Source organism: Emys orbicularis, chromosome 4, assembly GCF_028017835.1.
Source record: "Emys orbicularis isolate rEmyOrb1 chromosome 4, rEmyOrb1.hap1, whole genome shotgun sequence".
In the NCBI taxonomy this organism is placed as follows: Eukaryota; Metazoa; Chordata; order Testudines; family Emydidae; genus Emys; species Emys orbicularis.
The window spans coordinates 133,860,742-133,879,596 of record NC_088686.1 but is presented as its reverse complement, the minus strand read 5'-3'; the positions used below and the strand labels follow the sequence as shown (position 1 = coordinate 133,879,596).

The 18,855-nt window shown below is 58.4% G+C and overlaps 1 protein-coding gene across 1 annotated transcript in view; it reads right to left on the bottom strand.

The window, feature by feature from the left end:
• LOC135877873 (kinesin-like protein KIF21B) overlaps positions 1 to 17,229 on the bottom strand; it is a 41,978-nt gene extending 24,749 nt beyond the window's left edge. The window contains exons 1-13 of the mRNA XM_065403400.1: positions 17,171 to 17,229; positions 14,971 to 15,193; positions 14,425 to 14,607; positions 9,077 to 9,226; positions 7,015 to 7,149; positions 6,636 to 6,791; positions 6,100 to 6,215; positions 5,162 to 5,357; positions 3,343 to 3,532; positions 3,115 to 3,178; positions 1,694 to 1,915; positions 1,170 to 1,245; positions 366 to 465 (exon numbers count right to left, since the gene is read on the bottom strand). Of these exons, the coding sequence (XP_065259472.1) occupies positions 366 to 465; positions 1,170 to 1,245; positions 1,694 to 1,915; positions 3,115 to 3,178; positions 3,343 to 3,532; positions 5,162 to 5,357; positions 6,100 to 6,215; positions 6,636 to 6,791; positions 7,015 to 7,149; positions 9,077 to 9,226; positions 14,425 to 14,607; positions 14,971 to 15,193; positions 17,171 to 17,229 (1,870 nt within the window). The remainder of the gene's footprint in view (positions 1 to 365; positions 466 to 1,169; positions 1,246 to 1,693; positions 1,916 to 3,114; positions 3,179 to 3,342; positions 3,533 to 5,161; positions 5,358 to 6,099; positions 6,216 to 6,635; positions 6,792 to 7,014; positions 7,150 to 9,076; positions 9,227 to 14,424; positions 14,608 to 14,970; positions 15,194 to 17,170) is intronic.
• Positions 17,230 to 18,855: the final 1,626 nt, after the last annotated feature.

Here is an 18,855-nt window from a genome sequence, read left to right as displayed (position 1 = left end):
ACGGGTCCCCTATGGACTCTGGCGTTGCAGAGGAAAGGAGACAGATGAGGCAGGACTCAGAGGGGATGGCATCTCGCTCCTGCGGTCTTAGCCTTGCCTGGGTACCCGGAGGCGAATGCGGGGGGCTGAGGAGGAAGGGACAGAGCTTGGCAGCCAGGCCTGTGCCACTGAGCACCAGCTGAGCCGGACCACCTTACCACCCTGACTGGCACCTTGTGCACCTCCAGCCAAGACCTGCCCAGCTCACCCTACAGGCCCACTGCAGCCGCCTACCACCTCCCCAAAAGGGGCACAGCCCTGAGTCACTGCAGATATCCCCGGTCCCAGCCTGAGCACAGAGCTGGGCGCCGTGCCCTCCGAGTTACCCTTCTCCTCCACATCGGAGTCCGAGTCCACCAGGCTCTCCTCGCTGCCCGAATCCTCGTCCTCATCCTCACAGCCACTCTCCTCCCGCTCCTCCTCCTCCTGGGAAACAAGCGCAGGGTTAGGGCAGAGATCAGGAGCCTTCGGCCCCTCTCCTATCGTCGCAGGGGCTCAGGCCTCTCCCCATCCGCCACCCCCAGATGTGGGGGAATTAAAGCGATTGCCTCGGAAACCAGTGCCAGGCAGAGGCAGGAGAGAGGACGTTTAACCCGGGGCCAGGGGCAGGGCTGATCCCTGTGTGCAAAGGGAGTGGGCCATGTCTGGGGAGCTCCCCCCACCCTCCCCGCTGAGATGGCAGCTGAAAATGAAGGGCCTGATGAGAACCTCCGGGACGGCTGGGGCAGAGGGGACACGGTTCACGGGACAAAGCCCAGCTGCACGGAAAGGCCTGTGGCTAGTTGCCCTGCCCCACCTGTTGCCAGGGTGTCAGATGGCACAGGGCACTGCCAGGGGGCAGAGGGGACTGTCTTACCCGCCATCCTCAGCCATGCCCTGCCCCCATTCTCCACACCTATGCGGGGCCAAACAGCAGCAGACTGGCTGCCCTATGGGGGGGTGGTCATGGACCCTGCCCCTGCCCCCCGGATCCCCTGCGACTCCCACAGACAGGCTGGGATTTGCCCCACCTCCCAGGGTGCGGCAGGACACAGCTGCCCCAAGCGCCGGCGAGGCACAGAGAAGGCCGCTGGCATTCTGGCTAGCAACCGGGCTCCCACCCCCCACTCCACGGGGGAAGCCTCCCTCACCTCCTCGTTCTCGTCCGTCTCCTCCCCGTTCTCCTGCTGCAGCTTTGGCCTCTTCTTAAAGGCCTCCTTCTCCGGGCTGCCAGGAAGAGACGGGATGAACCCCGGTGACAGGGGAGCCCTGGCACACGGTCCCCTTAGACCATACATCCCCAACACCCTCCATCTCAGAGCCCTTCAGGAACCCAGCTTCACTGCCCTCCAGAGAGACGGGCCAGGCAGTGTTACCAGATGGGGAGACTGAGGCACAAGGAGGGGAAGGGACTCACCCAAGGTCATGTGGCACGTCAGAGGCAGAGCTGAGAAAAGAACCCAGGAGTCCTGATTCTCTGCTGTATGGCTTTGGCTTCCCAGGGATGGGGCAGGACAATGTCTGGACCAGCAGGGCTGATGGGGGCTGGAGGGTGCCAGGGCTGGAAGCCAAGGGAGAAGTGGGCATCCCAATAGCCATAATAATGAAGAGCCAGGGGTGGGAGCACCCAGAACAGCCCCCCCCCCTCTGTCCCCAGCAAGGAGTTGGCCATCACCTCTTCCTCCGCTGCCTGGTCTCCTTCTTCAGCCGCTCCAGGTCCTGCTTGGCCCGCCGGAGGACTTCGGTGGCCTCTGCCTCCATGGAGACCACGGGGCTGCTGAGCGCCCCCAGGCCTGGGCCTGGAGACGAGCCCAGGGAGTACGGGGGCCTGGAGGAGACCCGCGACAGACTCCGGCGGAGCGACTCGTTCATGGCTTCGCTCTCCAAGAGCTTTGTCCTGGGGATCGGAGGGGCTTTTGGTTACGGAGATCTGCTGCCCTGGGCAGATGTCCAGACACCCCAGGGGAAAAGACACCCCCTCCCCCCAACCTCTAAGGAGGGGTGACCGGGAGAGTGTGTGTCTGGAACCTAAACTGCCCTCGCTCAGCTTGGTCAAAGGGGCTCAGGGCTCTGCTCCCGGGGAGGGGGGCTGCAGAAGGACATCGCAGGGAAGGAAAGCTGGCATGGCCACCACTAACCATCTGCATGCCTCTTGTGGGAGCAAAGAGTCACAGCAGATGCCACTTCACAGATTTAGTGCCTTCCCTTAGATGGCAATGCAGCCCAGGCCTCGTCACAAAGGCCCCAGGGCTTCCCACCAGGCCTGAACGCTAACGGGAGAGAAGCAACCCTATGGCCGACAGCCAGTTCTCAACAGCCACGGTGATACGCTGACATGGCAGCCTAAGGGTTAATCTTCAGCAGCGGCTGCGCTAGACAGGGTGGGGCACCTCTGTTTTCTAGCATTACGGACAGGGGTCTGGATCCTCAGCGGGAGGGGGGTAAATCGGCATTGCTCCAGGGACCCCAGTGGGACAAAGCTGATTTTACACCAGCTGAGAATCTGGCCCAGAATGAGTGAGGGGATTCCTGTCTCCGGGGTTGTCAGTTTCTCCAGCACGGAATCCACATTTATGAGCAGCACTAGCTATCAGACTGCATTTCAATGTACCCCTGGGAGGCATTTAAGTCTGGATCAGCCAAGGCTCCAGAGAAAGCTTGGGAGCACAAGGGCCGGACAGGACGCCCTACAGGATGGAGACATTTCCATCTCGAATGTGGGGCTTTTATTTATATTTCAGCAGCACCGAGAGAGACGGGATCAAGGCCCTGTTGTGCCAGGTGCTGCACACACCCGTGAGACGGGCGCTGCCCCAAAGTGCCGACAATCTAAATGGTCGCATCAGACCAAAGGCAAGAGAGAGGGGAAGTGACTTGCCCAAGGTCATTGGCAGAGCTGCGATGCCAGCCTACTATTTGAACCCAGTGCCCGCGGCACCGGGAGCGGCAGAGCCAGAGAGGTAATCTGGGCCTCCAGAGCCCCAGGTCAGCAGCCCCCCCGCTAGCCCGCACTGCCTCTTTGCAGGTCCTCTCAAGCTGCACGCGATACGTGGCCCCCCCAGACGGGCGGAAGGAGAGAACGTGGCCCACGCCCACCTGAGCTCCTCGATCTCCCGGATGTAGTTCTGGATCAGGGCGCCGATGGCCTCGTTGCCATCACCTGGAGGGACAGAATTAGGATCACGGACTAGATCAGAAACTCCTAGCAGCTGGGCTGCCACTCAGCTGCCCTTGGACCTGAGCTCCGGGGTGGCTGTAATTTTCGTGGGACCGATCCGCATGCCCCACCTCGCATACACATCCTCCGGAGGTGCCCATCCTCACCTGCCTTGGCCAGTATCAAATTGGCCTCCTGGCTCATCAGGTGGGTGACCCGGCTGTTGATGGCATCAATGGCCTCCTGCATGGCCTTCACCCTCATGCGCAAGGTGGCATTCTCCTTCTGGAGCATGGCGTTCTCCTGGAACAAGTCACTGTAGCCCTCGGCGCCGTCCTCCCCGATCACACGTTTGCCCTGCGGGGAGAGGAGAAAGGGAGATGCAGAGAGGGCAAAGCCACAGCGTCCGTCAGCCCTGGCCGAACCCAGCCGGCCACGTGCTCAATGGCGCCGCACTGAGGAAGATGGGTAGGGTAACCCTACGTCCCGTTTCGGCTGGGACAAGTCCCTTTTTTAAGCCATGTCCCGGGCGTCCCGACTTTTTTTTTGGCAAAAGTGGGCATTTGTCTCCAAGGGCAAACGGGACAAACACCCAGTTTTGTCAAGAAAGTGGGGTGCAGAGGAACGTGGGGGGGAGGCCGGGATCCAGCAGGGGGCAGGCAGGGCTCGGGTGAGCAGCGACGCCAGCCCCAGCCTTTGGGAAATAGTCGACCTATCCCATATGTGCTTTGCTGCTCGCCCCAGCCCTGCCTACCCTCTGCACAGGGATGGGGGGCTCGCGTGAGTGGCTCAGGCCAGCCCCACATGGGGGGAGGGACTCAGGCGAGTGGCTCGAGGCAGCCCCGTGGGGGGCGGGGGAGGAGGAGGAGGGGCTCAGGCCAGCCCCACGGGGTGTTCTGGTTTCCCTGTGGGAAATATGGTCACCTTAAAGATGGGTCACAGCAAGAGGAGCAGGGAAAAGGTAGAGACTCAAAAAATGGCAGGCGTGCCCGTGGGAAGGCCGTGCTCGGGGGACGGCAGAAACAGGGAGCAGCTGACATGCTGTAAGTGCCTTTTACTCAGGTAAGGTTCTGATCTGAGCCCCATGATGGCAGGAGCTGAGCACCTCCCAGTTTAATGCATTTACCCTCATGCACTCCCAGTGGGCAGGGCAGTGCTCTGACCCCGGCTGGGCAGATGGGGATTGAGGCCCTGAGGCTGAGGGAGTTGCCCAAGGTCACACGGGGAGTCTGTGGCAGAGCAAGGAATTGAACGCAGGGCTCCCAAGTCCCAGGCCAGTGCCATGACCACTGGGCCATCCTTCCTCTCGGGCTGGGGAGATACATGACTCAGCTCAATAGCAACCTCTGGCTGCTTAAGGGCTGGTGCTCATGGGAAACCAGTCCAGACAAGCTCAGCATGAAGCAGGATGTCTGATATGCCGCACAGGACAGGGATATAAAGCAGGAGGTGCCTTCCCAGCTCCGAAAGATACCCTGAAGCCTTCTCCCTGTTCAGACATGACATACAGCCCACCTCGCCATAGTCCCTTGCATCCTACCCACAAACTACAGCACCATTGAAACACAGCCATCTGTGGAGCCCAGTGGGGTGGAGCCCAGTGCCACAGCATACACCGCACCCAGGAGGGCATGGTGCTGGCCAAGACCAGCAGAGGAGTAGCTGTACACACAGCATGGGGCCAGATCTGTGCAGGGGAGGCAGGAATACTTTCCCCATGCCATTCGAGGCTGTGTTGCTACAGCTGGGATTTGAACCTGTGACAGCGAGGAGTCCAGGTCATACCCAGGCTTTGTACATGCAAGTAGGTCTCCCTCTAGCAGCCAGCCCCAGCAACCACAACAGCCTGCCACAAACTCAGTTAGTGGAGTTACTCCATTAGCCCAAGCGGCAGGGGCCGGCGTGGAAGGTCCTGGGTTCGATCCTCGCTGGTGACCCGAGTGGGCCGTACACACACGAGGCTTCACCTGCTCAGCCGCCCCTTACCGCCTTGTACTCCATGAGCTCCATCTGGAGGCGGGCAATCTCGGCCCGCAGGGCGCTGATCTGCTGGCTGGTTTTGTCCTGGTTCACCACCACCTTGTTCTTGATGTTGCGAGCCCGGTTGGCGTACTTGAGCGTGTTTAAGGTCTCCATGAAGTCCCGGTCAGAGGGGCTGATGCAGGCGATCATGATGGTTTGGCTAGGGAGGACGGAGAGCCAACGGGGTCAGCTGGAGCTGCCATCAAACAATGCAGCACCTGGGCCACGTCAGATCAGCCAATTCCAACGCTGGCACATGGGTGCCTATTGGCAGCTCCAGCCACAACCCCCTTTGGCCTTTATTTACTTTATAAACGGGGTGTGGGCCCCTTCCACCCTGGGCCGGCACAGGCTGGGAGTGTGGCTCAGGCAGCAGCCTGCTTTGCGCTGGCAAAGAGAACCCTGGGTGGCCTCCCCTGCTCATTACAAAGTGGTGTTCAGGGAGTCGCCACCCCGGGCAGCCCACGGCAGGGCATTCGGGGCATCACTGAGACAGGAAGGGGGAGGGATTAGAGCAATCCCGTGCTGGGAAACTCAGCTGCCAAGTCCCAGATCACGAAGGGCTCAGACGCATTTTGCAAGAGCTAATTCCACGAAAGCTGCCTAATTGCGTCTGGGGCCCGGGACCAAGAGAGCCGAGATAATTACCTTCGAAAAGTCACTATGGAGACTCCACCGGACCCTCAGCAACACGCCACCCCAGGAAACCCACACGGCACTTCAGGTCCATCCCTGAGCCCGACCGGCCCTCCTGTTACTCAGAAATCCCCCACCCGCCTCAGGCAACACTCCCAGGGTGCAGACCCAGCGAGGGCACAGCTCTTCCATTCTGGGTCACACACACCCAGCTGAAGCTGACACCCGCTGGGTGACCCCACGCCCTGGCTCAGGGTGCCTGTTACCTGTTCCCCCCAAGCGAGTCCTGGAGGAGCCGGGTCAGTTTGGAGTCTCGGTAGGGTACGTGCACCGCTTTCTTGCTCTGGTCTCCAAGGGCGCTTATGACGTTTCCCAACGCCAGCTGCCAACAAAAAACGGAAGGGACTGAGTTTTCGCCCCGTGCTGGGGAGGGCCCCTCCCTGTAGAAAACAAAGTTCAGGGTGATCAGAGCCACCTCTTTCCAGGGAGCGGGGGGCTCTGGACCAATGCACTAGCAGCCAGTCAGTGCAGCTATACCAGCCAGCCAGTGTGCAGCCCCTCTCCTGCCTCCACGTTATTCCTGAGTCCCCAGATCCAGGAATCTACCCCTACTGGGGACAGTGCTGGGTAGCGCAGCTAGTTGCCCCATCCCTCACCACCGAGTCCACCGCGCGACCCCTAGTGGTGACCCGTGGTGGCTCAGTCTGGGAGCTAGTGAGCCAGGCAGGGTCTGTCTGTGTCCAGCAGCCCCTTTATATCCACTGCAGCCTGTCCCAGTCTCCTCCACCCGCTAAGAGCCTACCAGGCCGCAGTTGATGGAGATGCCCTCCTTGGCTCTCTCGCCCGTAGCTCCCGTCCGCTTCAGCCTCTCCGAGCCAGCCAGGTCGACGAAGTGGAACTTGGCGGTGAGGGTCTCGTACTCGCTGGTGGCCTGGGATCCCTCTGGAAGGCCGGTCACCTGGCAAGCAGACAGGCTGCAGCGTCAGCGCCTCCCGCAGGGGAACGGGGCTTTATCCCTCTGCTATGATAGATCCCAACCCGCCCCCTCGCAGAGCAGCCCGCTGCGGCTCCGCTGTCAACCAGCACGTGGCAGGGAGACGTAGGAACTAGCCTGACAGCGGCTCACGCCTGCCGTGCTGTGGGGCGAAGGGCGCTCCCCTGTCCCTCTCGCGCAGTCTCACCAGGTCGGGCTGGGCACAGACTCGCATTTGGCACAGGTGGATGGTGAAGATGGCGTGGGAGCGGGAGCTCTGGACATTCATCTGGGTGCTGGCGGTTGTGCGAGACAGAGCTCCCTGCTTCAGGCACTGGATCAGCTGCAACAACAAGGAAAGGGTTCAAAGAAATGTCCACCCCAGCCTGCTGGGAGGTGGGGAGATGCCAGAGTGGGGAGGGCACCCTAGGTCAATGTGCCATAGTCACCCTGGGATGGGGGCAGCCGAGCCCCTGCATGGCATGCAGGCTCTCCTGCCGAGCCATCCAGGCCCGGGTGCCAGGGCCCCGCGCTGGGAGATCCCTGCCCAGTGGCCACAGGGAACAAGGGAGCAGGCACTGTAGGGAGACCCCGGAACAGCCCCGCTCACGAGTCACCAGGAAAGCCAAACCCCAGGCAAGAGGCCAGGGCGGAGGCTAACTCAGGGTCTGTGTGCTCGGAGACGGGATTGGGAACCCGCCCATGCACAGCCATGGCGAGTAACGTGACACTCTACAGACCGAGGCCCTGGTGTGCTAGGTGCTGTACAAATGCTGAGAGACCACCCCAGCCCCAGCCCCACGCAACTGACAGAGAAGGGACTTGCAAAGGTTACGCCGCAGCAAGTGGCCCGGTGGGTAACAACCCAGCTCTCCCAGGGCCCAGCCCAGAGTCCTAAGCACTGATCTACGCTGCCCCCTGTGCTCTCTGCTGCACACGAAGTGTCCAGGGGCAGCAGAGGAGGCATTTGACCTCCAGGTCCTGAGGGTCGTTTCTGCTATCCCCAGTGGCTGGGAGACGTTCCCGCTCACAGACAACGCACAGGGCAAGGGCTTCTCCAGGACCAACCCCCTCCATGCGCTTGTGCCAGGAGCTACCCACTTGAGGCAGCAGTAGAGACGCGTCCCGGCTTCACGTGCTCACAGTCCTGTCTTTGGGCCTGACTCATCTCCCCTGGGACCAGAGCCTCCTGCAGCGATGCCTGGTTAACAAACGGCTCGTACTGCGTGCTAGGTGAGCGATTCCCTCGCCCCGGCGCTACAGGATGGGGGCTGCATTCCCACCCCCCCTTCGCCCCAGGACGCTGCTCCCATGGGAGACAGGTACCACGTGCCAACGACACAAGGGGGCATGGGAGGGCTGGGCATGGAGCCCAGACGCCTGCCCTCGGGTAACAGGGGACGAGCACGTGGGCACTGAGGATGCCAGCGGGATGGCTCTCGCTAGGCCCTGCACCACATGGCACAGAGGGCAGGAGCGGGGGCCTGGAGAGAAGGAAGGATCCAAGCACACAGATTGAAGGGGTAGGGAGTGAATCATAGAATATCAGGGTTGGAAGGGACCTCAGGAGGTCATCTAGTCCAACCCCCTGCTCAAAGCAGGACCAATCCCCAGAAAGATTTTTACCCCAGTTCCCTAAATGGCTCCCTCAAGGATTGAGCTCACAACCCTGGGTTTAGCAGGCCAATGCTCAAACCACTGAGCTATCCCTCCCCTCTGGGGACTGGCAAGGAGAGAGTTAACTCTGTCCAAGCTGGGCTCCCTTCTTGCTGCAAGGGGGGCTGCTGAGTGTGGGCAACAGGAGAGGGCTGGGATCAGCAGGGGGACAATTCTCCTTCGAGGGGGGGCTAGTAGAGCAGTTTTTTGGGGGGGGGAGGGAAAATCCATTCACAGTCCATCCCCCTCCGCCCCTCCAGACCAGCTTTGGGAGCAGGGGCACAGTTGTACCGCGAAGCCACCACAGGAAAATCCAAAGCGTTCGGCATCCTGGTGCAGTGCCCTGATGCCACCCAGGGGCGCATCAGCCGGGCACATGTCAATGCCACACCCTGAGTGTGTCTGTCCCAGGGCGGCGGCAGCCAGAGCCTCGGACAGCTGGCTAGGAGAGCTTCTGCCCTGGGGCTGGGGCACGCTAGCGCCTGACTCCCCTTGTCGTCACTGGGGGCTCTGCCCCTCACAGCACCCGGCCCCTCCATTCTGCCCCTGCCCGCTCTCCGGCGATCCAGAGCAGCCGACCCCCCCGCAGCAGCCAGGTCCCGGGCGTCACCCACCTCATCCTGGGAGCTGATGAGGCGGGAGGTGACACCCGTGGTGTAGATGCTGCCGCTGGCATCCTCATGGATTTTGATGTTGGACTTGCGGTGGCGGGAGTCAGGGTCCCGGGCACTGTCGAACAGGTCCAGGATCTCCTCGTTGTAGAGCTGTGGGGGAGGGAGACAGGGCAGCGGGTTACTGGGCGGCACGAGGCTTGCTGCAGAGCCTGGCATGGGGCTTCACAACTTACCTCCCGCCACTGCGGGGTGCACAGGGGCCGTGCTCAGACCCCTGGGGCCTCCTGGCTCCCTCCAGGTAACCCGACCTCCCCCATATGCCTCCTGGGTCGTCCCCCCCACCTCTCCTCCAGGTACTCCCAACCTCCCCCCCAATGCCTCTTGGGTCCCCCCCCTCCTCAAGGCCTCCCCTACCCAGCACACGCAGAGCAGCACAGTGCCAGCGTGCTGTCCCGATGATCCCTAGCTAAGGGCACAGACTGGAGCAGTGAGTTCCCCAAGGCCATGCGCCAAACCAGTGGCAGAACCAGGAATAGAAAGAACCCAGGCATCCTAGCTCCCAGGCCATGCCCACTAGGCCTTGCTCTCTCCTTAAAAGCTCTCAGAGAGCAGACAGGAGGCCGAGGAGCCAGCTCACCGCACCTGGCATTCCCCCCATCGCCATGGCCGTCAGTCACCCAGCACTGTCCGTACGTCTGGGGACCCTGCTGTCCCCCTAGTTATCTGGGACTAGAGTCCGAGCAGGGTAATTATCCAGAGCCCAGCAAGTCAGGCCTGGCCCGCCGGGGGTGGGGTGGGGTGGGGGGTGGGGTGTCATCACTGACAGATTGACCTGCCCCGGTGGAGAAAGGGGCTAATTAGGGCTCCAAGCCGGGAGGTCCCCAAAGGCAGGGAAGCCAGAGCCAATTCTGCACCTTGCCCTGGATTAGCTTTGCAAGCAAGCGGTGTATCACCAGCCCAGCTACTGCTCCCCTGCTGGGAGCAGGAGCAACATGGAAGGGGCGAGCACTGAGCAGAAGGCGGCGGCGGAGGAGAAATGGATTTAGTGCCTGTGGCTAATCGGGGGAAGGGGCAAGAACAGCAGGGCAGGTGCATTGAGCCCATCCCAGTCACTACAGGGCAGGAGAACGGGTGGGCTCAGAGGAAGCCCCCTGAAGGCCCAGGTCCAGAGGGGCTATGTAGTGGCTCCTCCTTGGCAGAGCAGCGTAGAACAGACAGGCTTCACCCCATCTACGATATTAACAGGCCCCTCTTTACCCTAATATGCAAGCACCTAACAATCTACCGTATTTATCCTCACGCCTCATTGTACAGATGGGGAACGGAGGCCAGAGAGACCAAGGGACGTGCCCAGAGAGTTACCTTGGGCATGCATGGCAGAGCAGGGAGGAAAACCCCAGGTCTCCGAAATCCTGCCGTAGGGCTGATCCAGGCTGTGACCCTACACGAGGGATAGGTAAAGTGACCCGGCCGTCCCCCTTCCCCAGCCACCACCTGCAGATGGGATCCTGCCCTGGAGTGGTGGGCGTGCCTGGCCTCCCATTCCTTCGCCCGGCTGGCTGACAGTTCTATGGGTGGCACAGGCTGGGACCTGCCCATTTGCGTAAGTGACGAGAATCCAGCGAATCATTAACAGGGTGGGTGGTGCGCTGAAGTCCCAGAAGGAAGCTGGGCTGGGGCCTCACTGCTTGTGGTGCTAGACAGGCTGCAGATCTCAACCTGGGCCTCTCGCCCACCCGGCCTTCGCCAGAGATGCTGGGAGGCCATGTTCCGATCACAGGGTCTGGGCCCTGGCCCAGGACACAGAGTGGAGCAGTGAGTTCACCAAGGCCACATGCCAAGTCAGGGGCAGAACCAGGGGTAGAAGCCAGGAGTCCTGGCACCTGGCTGGCATTAGGCCCGTACGCAGTTCATTGCAAGGATCCCAGCTCAGGGGCTAGCGGGAAAGCACCGCAGAGCGGCTCTGAAGATAAGGCTAATCCGTTCCACTGTCCCTGGAAGTTAGCTCCAGAGGAGTAAAGCCTCCCCTCTAATGAACCTGCCCAGAGAGGTCACAGGACACGGGTAAGAGCACAGCAGATACAACAGCACAGGTAATTACCTTGCATGCTGGCAGCCTCGGGAGCTTTAACGGACCCCCACTATCACCCCAACGAGAGCACCTTTTATTCCAGCTGTGCATACCACGGCGCCGAGATGCAGCCACCTCTGGGGTGGAGGGCAGCTATCAGCACACCCCACTGCGGGAGAGGGGACATTGGGGCAAACCAGTCCCCACAGGACTGCGCTACCCTGCTGGGTTTGCAGGGAGCGTGGGTGTTCAGCGTGGAGACGACAGGCGCTATAGGCCAGCTGAGCCGGTCCCTGCATGCGTAGTGATGTTCTGGCAAAGCAGCCAAGCAGGCAGCTAAAGAAGGCCTTATCTACCCTGGCCATCTCGTGCAGCTGCAGCCAGCCAGCCAGCCGAGGAGCCGGTAGTGTGGCCTAGTGGCTAGAGCACTGGCCTAGGACTACAGAGACCTGGGTTCTGGTCTGTTCCCAGCTCTGCCACTGGCCTGCTGGGTGAGTGACTCCCCCTCTCAGTGCCTCAGTTTGCCCATCTGTAAAATGGGATCATGATACTGATCTTCCTTTGTAAAGCACCTTGAGCTCTCCTGAGGCAAAGCGCTAGATACCAGCTGGGTCTCGATGATGCGACGGTAAAGCCTGAGCTCTGCCTACACTAGGGCCTTCGCGGTCACTGTGATTCTGTGGATCGCCTGGAGCGAGCAAGGCTGGGCACAGCCTGCCGGGGGAATACGAACGGGTGACTCTGAAATAGACCAGAGGGGTTTGTCTGGCGGAAACTCCTGCCTCATGCTGGGACTGGAGGCTCCAGAAGCCCAGACATCTAAGTTTCTGAAACTATTTAACAGGCAAAAATATCCTGACCAGAAAACAGACAGGACACAATAAACTCAGCAGGCAGCCCCCAGCTCCAGCACTGCCAGTGTCATTAACCCTTGCAGCGCTGGAGTCTCTGCTGTCGCCCCAGCAGCCTCTGGGCTTTGTCAAAGCTTCTCTATAGCCGAGAAGCTAGCATCTGCCAGCCCGGCCTTCAGACTGGACGGCTTCTGGTGCTGAACCTACAGAGCTGCAGCAAGGCCAAGGAGAAGGGTTTTCAGATGTAGCTCCTCTTAGCCTAGGTGGGATGGTTCAGTCCACGTAAAGGGTCCACCAGCCACCCCGTGGCAGCCACGGCGTTGGCCAAGTTTGCACAAACTCTCCACATGCCAGTGCAGTGGGGCCAGATCCTCAGACATAGCTTCATTGAAGTCACTGGAGTTACCCAAGCCCATAAACTCTAACAGGGCGTTCCCAAAGTGGGTGTCGCTGGGAGGAAAGGGATCGAGCAAAGGGAAATGTAGGCTGAATAGCAGGAGGTTTCGACAACAGCGAGATCTCCTTTGGCGACTTACGCGGTGGGAGTCCCAGCACCCTGTGGCATTCACAAGCAGGACTGGCTGGCTCTGGGGAAGATGGGATCTCACAGGGTTCACTGCAGCACTTGTGTCGGATCCTATAGCTCATGCCCAGGGCTGGGCAGTCACACAACGCTGCTGGCGGAGGGGCACTCCCCGCCGTACTGAATGAGAAGCAGGGTTAACCACCACTCAGAATAGCCTCGCCCCGACAAAGGGATTTCAAAGGAGGTGCCAATGAGCAGGAAGTCTTCCCGCGTCCTGCTTCCGTGCCAGCTCACAGGCACTCAGGGAAGAGCCAAAGCCCTGCCAAGGCTAGAGATCCTTGGGAACACGGTCGCACTTCCGGCTGCTTCAGATCTGGGGCAGAAGAGATGAGGAGGGTGTCATGGAAGCCGGGAAGGTTTCCTATTGGGGTAACTTACCCAGCCAGGTACAGGGGTCTGAAGTCATACGGGTCTCAACTCTTTGCCCAGATGGAGAAAATGGAGCTCAGAGACTTTCCAGGGGGAACTCTGTGCTCTAGTGGTTTGGGCCTGATCATCTGGAGATGTGCAATCCACTTCTGGTTCGGACCCAGGCTTGCCTGATCTTTGGCCAGTCACTATCTGTACCTCCATTGTAAAATGGACCATTGGTATTTATCTAATTCATCAAGGTGTTGTGAAGCCCAAGAAAATACTCCTCTGAAGGGATAGATATACAAGGATCATTGAGGGCACTGTGTCAGCAGTGGGATTAGACTCAGGACCTCCCTGCTCCCAATCTTTCAGTCCTTTCTAGGCTATATAGCCTTACAGCAGATGCTTTCTCCTCTACACTTTCCAACAGGGGAGGCATTTCTATGTTGAAGTGGGACTAGTTTTCAGATCACTTGAGATTTTACACATTCTAAAAAAAAAGCTCAAGTTTCAGGATTCCATGAAATTATGCAAAAGTGATTTGGCAAAATAGTGTCACAGTGGTTTTCCGTGATTTCACAAAATCCCTCTCACCCAGCTCTAGTCACTAAACACAAGGATGGCATAGTCTGGATCGATTATACCACAGCACACATTTCTCTATCAACATGATCCGAAAGTAAAATGCAAAGCCAATCCTTTGAAAAGCTCCTGGCTTTTCCACATGCGTTTGGGGCATTACCAAAATAGAAACTTTGTCAGAACAGTGGGGCTAGCTATATACAGCCTTCCTGCATTCGCCCAGATAAGTCATTCTAAACCCATTCCTGTCCTGAACTGCTGATGGATGCTGCATTTGGTTTTTTCATATTCCACCCCAGAACTAGCTGCGTGTGGGTAAGAGCTGAAGCAATCACAAAGTACACAGTCTGCAAGGCATGATGGGATCGTTCTAAATGAAAGGTGCAATAAGAAAGGTTTGGATAATGATAGGAACATGCTAAAATTAGGCTCTGGAGACTGAGAAACAGGGCAAAGAGGTGGGAAGGGCCAGTACGTTACTTTCAAGGTGATGAGAAAGCCTGAAGCAATAGATGGGGTGGAAGGCGCTTGAGAATTCCTGCTCAGCTGGGGAAGGCTGGGAAAACCTGCATCCTTTGTACAGAAACTGGACTTTGGCCCAAATCTGGATGCAGACAAGTGGATGCAGAGTACACGGACTGCAGTGGAGCCAGCCCTCCAGCTCCCAGACACAGAGGGGGCACAGATAACCAGCACCACTGCCTCCCAGAGAAGCCAGAACATCAACAGTCAGCACCATTTTATGTAGGGCCCACAGCACGTGCCCCCCTGAAGCAGTGCATGAGCAGCTGTGGTTTGCGGTCGCTGGGACAGACACCCCCACCCATACCCTGTTCCGGGGTGTGGGAATGGCAGCTCCTCATGTTCTGGGGCCCCAGCTTGCTCCCCCCTCGCTCACACCCACCTCCAGGAACTGGGCGCTGACTTTGAACTCTGGCACGGCTGTGCCACGCTCCTGCGCTGCCCGCTTGCGCCGCTCGATGCCGCTGAAGAGATGGGAGATGGCCCGCGGGATGATCCCGTGCTCCTCCTCCGAGATGTTTGTGTCAAAGCCGGTGCCCATGGTGTACGTCTTCCCAGCGCCGGTCTGAAAGGGCACAGGACGGGCACTTAAGACAGCCCCAGGGCGCATCAACCTAAGAGCAGCCCCCTGCAGCTCCAGCCCTGGGCTGCCAAACCCAACCTGCACCCGCCCCTCCCTGACTATTCCCCAACAGCTCTGTTGATGCCCCAAAATCCCAACCCACGGCCCCCCCAATATTCCAGCCCTGGGCCTCTGCCCCTGCACCCCACCAACGAGCCTCAACTCCGACCTGCAGGCCCAGCCAAGCACCTTCCCGCATGGCTTTGCTGGCGCAGCCAGATAGCCCACAACTGCTAACAGCCGAGCCTGGCTTCAGTGCAACAGCCCAGGTTTACCGCCGAGACACAGGACGGGGACAGCCGGTACCTGGCCATACGCCAGCACAGTGGCATTGTAGCCTTCGAAGCAGCCCTCGATGAGTTTGCTGACGCAGGTGGTGTAGATCCGCTCCTGCCACGTGTCCAGGTCGAACACAAAGTCATAGGTGAACGCCTTGTCCTTTCCCAGCAGCACCTGGGGCTCCCCAGGCGTCACTGAAGTGCAGATGTGGCATCCCTCAATCTTCTCCTTTGACAGCTGGGGACGGATCCTGCCAGCGGGAGAAGACAGACAACTGAGGACACAACAATCTTACTTCTCCCAGAGCACCCTGCATCCCTGCAGCAAGGGGGACCACCTTGCCCACCAGTGAAATGCAGCCACCTCTGGGCTGCAACCTGACAGCAGCTGCTTAACCACACAAAGTAACAGTCTGGAACAGGAATACCACACCCAGGTGAACCTGCGGGATGCAGGCTTTAGAAAGGCAGCTGGAATTTGGTCAGGGTGGCCCCCCGACTCTTGAGACTAATGCAGTAAGATACTTAGAGACCACACAAAGGGTAGGGACCGAGGTGTTACTGTCACCTCAATGTTGCTGGTTCAAATCCCCCCAGTCAGTAGCTACTGACAGCAATTCCCATGTGATGGTTGCTTGGCCCGTAGCAAGTGATATTGGTGGGCCCCAATATACACACACTGGTATATGAGGGACAGTAAATTGTGGGGGAAGGTTTATGGAAAATATCCTTCTGCTATTACAAAAACAGTTCCTTATGATTATTGGTCTTGCAGTAGCTCATAGGAGCCCAAGTTATGGATCATGACCCCCTGGGGCCAGGCGCTGTACAAACACAGAACAAGAAGAGGGTCCCTGCCCCAAAGAGCTGCTGATCAATTGTGAGACAAGAGACCCCAGGCGGCTGCTGACAGACGACGAGCACAAGGAAACACGGCCCTGCCCAAGGCTAACAGAAGTCTTAGGGCTGGTCCACACTGAGGCGGGGGATCGATATAGGAAACGCAACTTCAGCTACGAGAATAGCGTAGCTGAAGTCGACGTTTCCTATATCGAACTAAAAGTACTTACTTCGGGTCCACGCGGCGCAGGCAGGCTCCCCCGTCGACAGCGCTTCCTCCTCTCGGCGAGCAGGAGTTCCGCAGTCGACGGGGGAGCGCTTCTGGGATCGATCTATCGCGTCCAGATGAGACGCGATAAATCGATCCCAGAAGATCGATCTCTACCCGCCGAATTAGGCGGATAGTGTGGACCAGCCCTTAGAAGCACCTTTCCTATTTATTAATGGCTCCCTGGCCTAGTCAGACGCCTATCTCCCTCCTCCTCACATTCTGCTAGAAAGAGCAAGACCCATGTTTTCAGCACTGGCCTCTGATTCTGGAGGCTTCTCTTTCTGGGGAGCCCATTTTGAGACAATTGGGGCCCAATTCCCAGAGGTACTGACTGTCCCGCAGCTCCCACTGACGTCAGCTGGATTTCCTTGTGCTCAAACCCTCTGGAAAAAAAAAATATCAAGGCCCACTGTGTCTCAGGCTGGGCCCCCCAGAAGCAGAGGCACCCCAAATCCGTGGCTGCTATTGAAAGTTTGTGTTGACCAGCTCCCATTTTCATTTGCACAATAAGTGGGTCAGGTCAGAAGATGCTGGATGCTCCCTAAAGACTGTTCCCAGGGGCAACTTGGGCCCTCGGGTGGATTATTTCTCCTTCCAGACCTCTCTCCCACTCCTTTACTGCTTGCAACCCCTCACCCCATTAGATACGTAGGGGTCCCAGCTGCTAATTTATGGCAGTGGGTGCATCAGAGTGTCCTAACTGGAATACGGGTTTGGATGACCTGGGCACGTACAAACTACTAGGACAGGTAACACCTGGTTTAGATATGCAGATCCTCAATCTGCAAGGCATAGGTACGTAGCCCCCCACATCTGCGCACAGCCCCAAACTGCACACCCAATTCAGGGATCTAGAAGAATGCATGCTCACTCATTTAAAATGTTATTTATAAATTCCTAGAGGGACCATTCTGATCACACAGTCTCATCTCCGGCATAACACAGGCTTTCCCCAGTAACTTCGGAATCAATCCCATGATATGTGGGTGAGCTAAAGCAGATGTATTAGAGATGCACATCCTTGATTTCAAAGCTTCAAGGGATGGAGTATCCACCACAGCCCTGGGTAAGTGGTTCTGGTGTCTACTTACCCTCACTGTTCAAATAAAACACAAACCTGTGCTTTATGTCCAGCCTGAATTCATCTGATGTCAGCTCCCAGCCGGTAGAACTCATCGTTCCTTTGTCAGATAGACTACTGCAGTGCACATGTTCAATCCACATCATTAAAAGCTCCCTTGACGCAGTTTCCCATCGTACAAATTCGAGGCTTAAACATTTTTGCCCAAAATCAGTCATTAAAAATAAACCCTGGGGTAATCCGAATATTGCTAATCAAAACAGACAAGGGAAAGAGACAATACAAACCCCACATGAGCGAGACCGGGGAAGCCAGAGATGAAAATCAACCCAATCTGAGCCAGGAAGGGAAGAGCTCGGCTAAGGGTCTTTTCAGTACTCGCTCTCAAGTTCTTCATTACCTTCTAAATCACAGCGCTGAAGGCCAGAAGAGACCATGAGGCAGTCTGACCTCTGTAGCTCACAGGCCATCAGCGCCACCCCAGCATCCGCACAACCCAAATCAGATCAAGTAATCGTAATTTCACACACACACCTAAAATACTGCTGTTACACGGGAATCAACAAAGAGAAATGTACTGCTAACAAAATGACCTGCAGCTTTGCTTGTGTAAGCGGGGGAATGGTCCCGCTATTGTGGGGAACTTTCCTGGCTTCTGCACTACCCCGGTGAAGTGGGCTAGCGAAAGGATCCGAGTCCTCGCTCCCACTTCCTTTACCCAGAGGCCTCCCTGCCCTTGAGGACTCCCCTTCCACTCTCCTGTCTGGCAGAGTCCTCGTAAACCCCGACAAGGCTGGGCCCAGGATTCCTGGGGGGCTTGACCCCCAACCCTGCTGTGGTCACCTAGGACAGGGGCTAGGGTGTCCCCACTCCGGGGTACTCTCTTTGCACTGGGCACCTCCCTGACCCACTGATCATTTTATACAATCTAAAGCAAATACAAATTGTTTAATTAACAATTATTTTAAAAAAAAAAAAGAATAAGGAAAAACGGGAAAGGTTAAAGGAAACACATCACCCTGCTCTGAGGCAGGGAATATCACAAGCAGTGTCTCTGGAACGTCAGGGCAGTTCACAGTCTGTTCCTTGTAGGTCCCGGGCCTCCTTCTCAGGCCCTGGCTGTGCTGCAGGGACGCTGTGGGTTGGACACTTGCTCTGGCGGTGGCCACACGCTCTCAGGCTCTAGGTGGCAGGACCCTTCTTCCCAGCGTCGCCCCCGCCCTGTCAGGGTTACGATCCCCCTCCAAGTCTGGCCTGCAAGGCCTCTTGGCTGAGGTATCTCCCTGCGCTGGGCCCACTGCCAGGGTCCCCCTCACTCTCCCCAGCTGCTCACCGCACCCAGCTCCGGACTGCTCCAGCCCCAGCTCCAGCTCCACTCTGCCTCAGCACGGCTGCTGCTGCTGCTCTGCCTCCAGCTCCCTGAGCTGCTTCTCTGGCCTCTCTGGCTCTGGTTGCTACAGCTCTGCCCCCAGGACAGGTCTGCTCTGCAGGCTGCTTCTGTAACTCTGCCTTGGGGCTGCAGCTCTGCTCCCAGCAACTTAGCTCAGGCCCCTCTCTGTCCTGGCTGTGCTCTGGCTTTGGGGCTGCGCCTCTGGCCCCTCTGGATCTGGCACGGTTCTGCTCTCCAGCTCAGCTTGGGCCCCTGCTTTCTCCTTAGCTCGGCCCCACTCAGTCTGACCCAGGCAATTCCAGCTCACACGGAGGACGGGACCTCCCTGGCC